Source organism: Propithecus coquereli, unplaced genomic scaffold, assembly GCF_000956105.1.
Source record: "Propithecus coquereli isolate 6110/MARCELLA unplaced genomic scaffold, Pcoq_1.0 Scaffold110, whole genome shotgun sequence".
In the NCBI taxonomy this organism is placed as follows: Eukaryota; Metazoa; Chordata; class Mammalia; order Primates; family Indriidae; genus Propithecus; species Propithecus coquereli.
In genome coordinates, this window is record NW_012134970.1 from 5,099,347 (window position 1) to 5,102,272 (window position 2,926).

General features: G+C 40.7%; 1 protein-coding gene across 1 annotated transcript in view; it reads right to left on the reverse strand.

The window, feature by feature from the left end:
• The window catches only part of MROH2B (maestro heat-like repeat family member 2B), a 55,922-nt gene that overhangs the window by 36,596 nt on the left and 16,400 nt on the right, over nucleotides 1–2,926 (reverse strand). The window contains exon 11 of the mRNA XM_012649565.1: nucleotides 1,073–1,315. Within this exon, the coding sequence (XP_012505019.1) occupies nucleotides 1,073–1,315 (243 nt within the window). The remainder of the gene's footprint in view (nucleotides 1–1,072; nucleotides 1,316–2,926) is intronic.

Below are 2,926 nucleotides of genomic sequence, written 5' to 3' on the forward strand. Positions count from 1 at the left end.
TATGTTTCGTGTCCTTAATAAAACTCCTTTGTCCTAATGGAAGCCTTGCTGTCAACTTGTACTCCTCCCTCTTCCTTCTCATCTATATTTAATTACCAAGCTCACACCTCTTTTCACTGTAAGATCTCCCATGCCCTTCCATGTTTTGTTCCTACAGTAATGACATTGCTGTAGTTCCTATAAGTTGTGTCTGATCCGATATATAGCCTCTTTGCTCTCAGTGTACGCATTTGTTGATCCACTGGTTTCCTACAATTATCATTTTAAATTTTTAGCTCTTGATTAACATTTTCGTTTATTTATCAAAGACAAGGGAGGAGTTTGGTATTCTAGGCCCTTTTGAGTTTGGCTCTAGACTATTTTTCATCATTTACTTCTATCTCAGGTCTTAAACTTTAATATGTTTCTGAAATATTGGAACTTATTTGATAGCAGACCCATGGGCCCCATGTCCAGGTGTGCTGATTCAACAGGTCTCATATGTGGCCTGGAAATTTGCATTTAAGTAACTATCCCAGACAATTTAAGAACCACATACTATTCTAGATGAAGCCTCTGATTTACTTAAATGGGCTGGACTGTTGATTGTCTTCTAGCTGTGCCATGTACTTTTGACCACTAAATCCTTTCTCAGTCTCTCACAGGGAAGAAATATCCTGCCCCAAATTCCAGCAACAACCCCATGGGGAAACCCTGACCAACACTCACGAAAACTAGCACCTGAAATGAATGTGTCATGCAGGGATTTATTTTATTTAACAATTTCCTTAAGGAAAATAAAGATTCCAAGGTATTTCCCCTTGAGTTTCAGATTAATTAGGTTTCCCTTGAGGCCTGAGAATGGCTGCTTTTACCACCTTCCCAGATGAATAAGGAAAGTCTGGCATTGACTGCACTAGAGCCACCACTCATGACTTAATATTACTAGATGTGTTAGGGGAACAAGAGAAGTAATATATTAAGGTGCTTATAAACTGCCATGTACTATTCAGATACATGATGATTTATATTAATTATCTTAATTAATTAACTAATTCAATATCTATATGCTGGACACTGAGCAACACCATACACTTCCTCTAGTCAAAGCATCAAAAAGCTGATGATACATGGAGTACAAAGTTGTGTCTTTACTTCTAAATGGGCAGAGCTTTAGGCACGTGATCAAAGTAATTGTAAGTGATAACAAAGGATCCCTTACCTGAGGCATTCCAATGACTAACGGGTCCAGGGTTTTTAAGACCTGAAGACTTGTTTCTTGGACAGATTTCTCTTTCTTTCCATCCTCATGGGAATTAGTTTTCATTAGTTTCTCCTTTAAGAAAGATAAAACAGGTGGCTTGTTAATAATCCTTAATGTTGGTCTCCTCTGACCTTGCTTGGATGTGTTCTCGGACCCTGGAGTGAAGGACGTAGTTGCTGTAGGACTCCAAATTCAGGCTCGTGTATCTGATGTGCAGCTAAAGCCAAACACTGCAAAACTGGTGCTTGGAGACAGGGAAAGGTTTGCTCAATTTGGCCAAAGTGAGAAGACAGGAGAGCAAAATCTCTCAGATCTGTCTTCCCTGAAGAAATGAAGCAGGGAGCTTATGTGGCTGGGGAATGAAAGGAGGATGGGGGATTGGCGGTGGGATTCAGTGTTGTTTTTAGTCTCAGATAATACCTCGAGTAACCACACTTTTTGGTGTCAGCCACTAGTTGTTGCTTTTTCAGGGACATTCATTCTTTCCATAAAACAAACTTGTAGATTCTCCTCATGAGCCTGGAGTTACCTGCTTCTGCTTGTTAAGAAACAGTGTATCAGCAGTTAATGATTGCTGTGAGAACAAGGGGTGCTGAGCAGGAAACAAGTGGGTTAACGTGTAAACAACCAAGGGCCTAGTCTAATTGTACATTATTTCAGTCATTAAAAAATGCCAGGGTACCAAAATCTCAAGGGACCCAGCTACATAGTCACTCAACGTAAGGGACTCATGGGACCCAGGGATCTCTAACATCTAATCCCTGTTTGAAAGTGCCCCCTTGGAGGAATAGGTTGGAAAACACATCCCTGGCTAAATTAGAAAAGCAAAACTTCCGAGGCTTCTCTTGAACTCCAGATATTCCGTCTCTCCCTTTGCCGTTTTCTCTGGGGCAAAAATTTTCAAAACACTGCTTCTTTGTGGAGTGGACTGTAATTTCAGTTGTGACTAACTTGCTAAGATCACTGAGATCTTAAGCACATGTTTTTCAGCCTATTTAGCCAAAGGAAGCTGACCCCAGTTGCTGCTGTCTGAATGTTTGTGTCCCACCAAAATTCATATGTTGGAATTCTGACCTCCAAGATGATGGTATTAGGAAGTGTGGTCTTTGAGAGGTGATTAAGTCATGAATGGGATTCGTGCTTTTATGAAAGAAACCTCAGAGAATTAGCTAGCCCCTTCCACCATGTGAGGACACAGTGAGAAGGCACCATCTATCAGGAGTTGGGCCTTCACCAGACACTGAATCTCAGACTTCTCAGCCTCCAGTACAGTAAGAAATAAATGTTTGCTGTTTATAAACCACTAGTTTATGGTATTTTTTTTATAGCAGCCCAAATGGACTAAGACACCAGTCCAGCAATATTGGTATGTCTTTTGTTTTCTCTAAAGCAATCCACTCTCTCTGCCTCTCTCCAGACCACACTCGACCTGAGTCTTTGGAGGTCACTTTGCCTCCTCCTCAGGGAAAATGGTGATTTAACCTGAGGTGTTTATTATAAGTTATTATAGAAAGGATATTGTGAAAGGAAACTGAGAAAACTAGAGGCTGAAAAAAATTATCAATAAATTTGATAAGTGGGTTATCAAAGCCAGGGATGTGTTTTCCAACCTATTCCTCCAAGGGGGCACTTTCAAACAGGGATTAGATGTTAGAGATCCCTGGGTCCCATGAGTCCCTTACG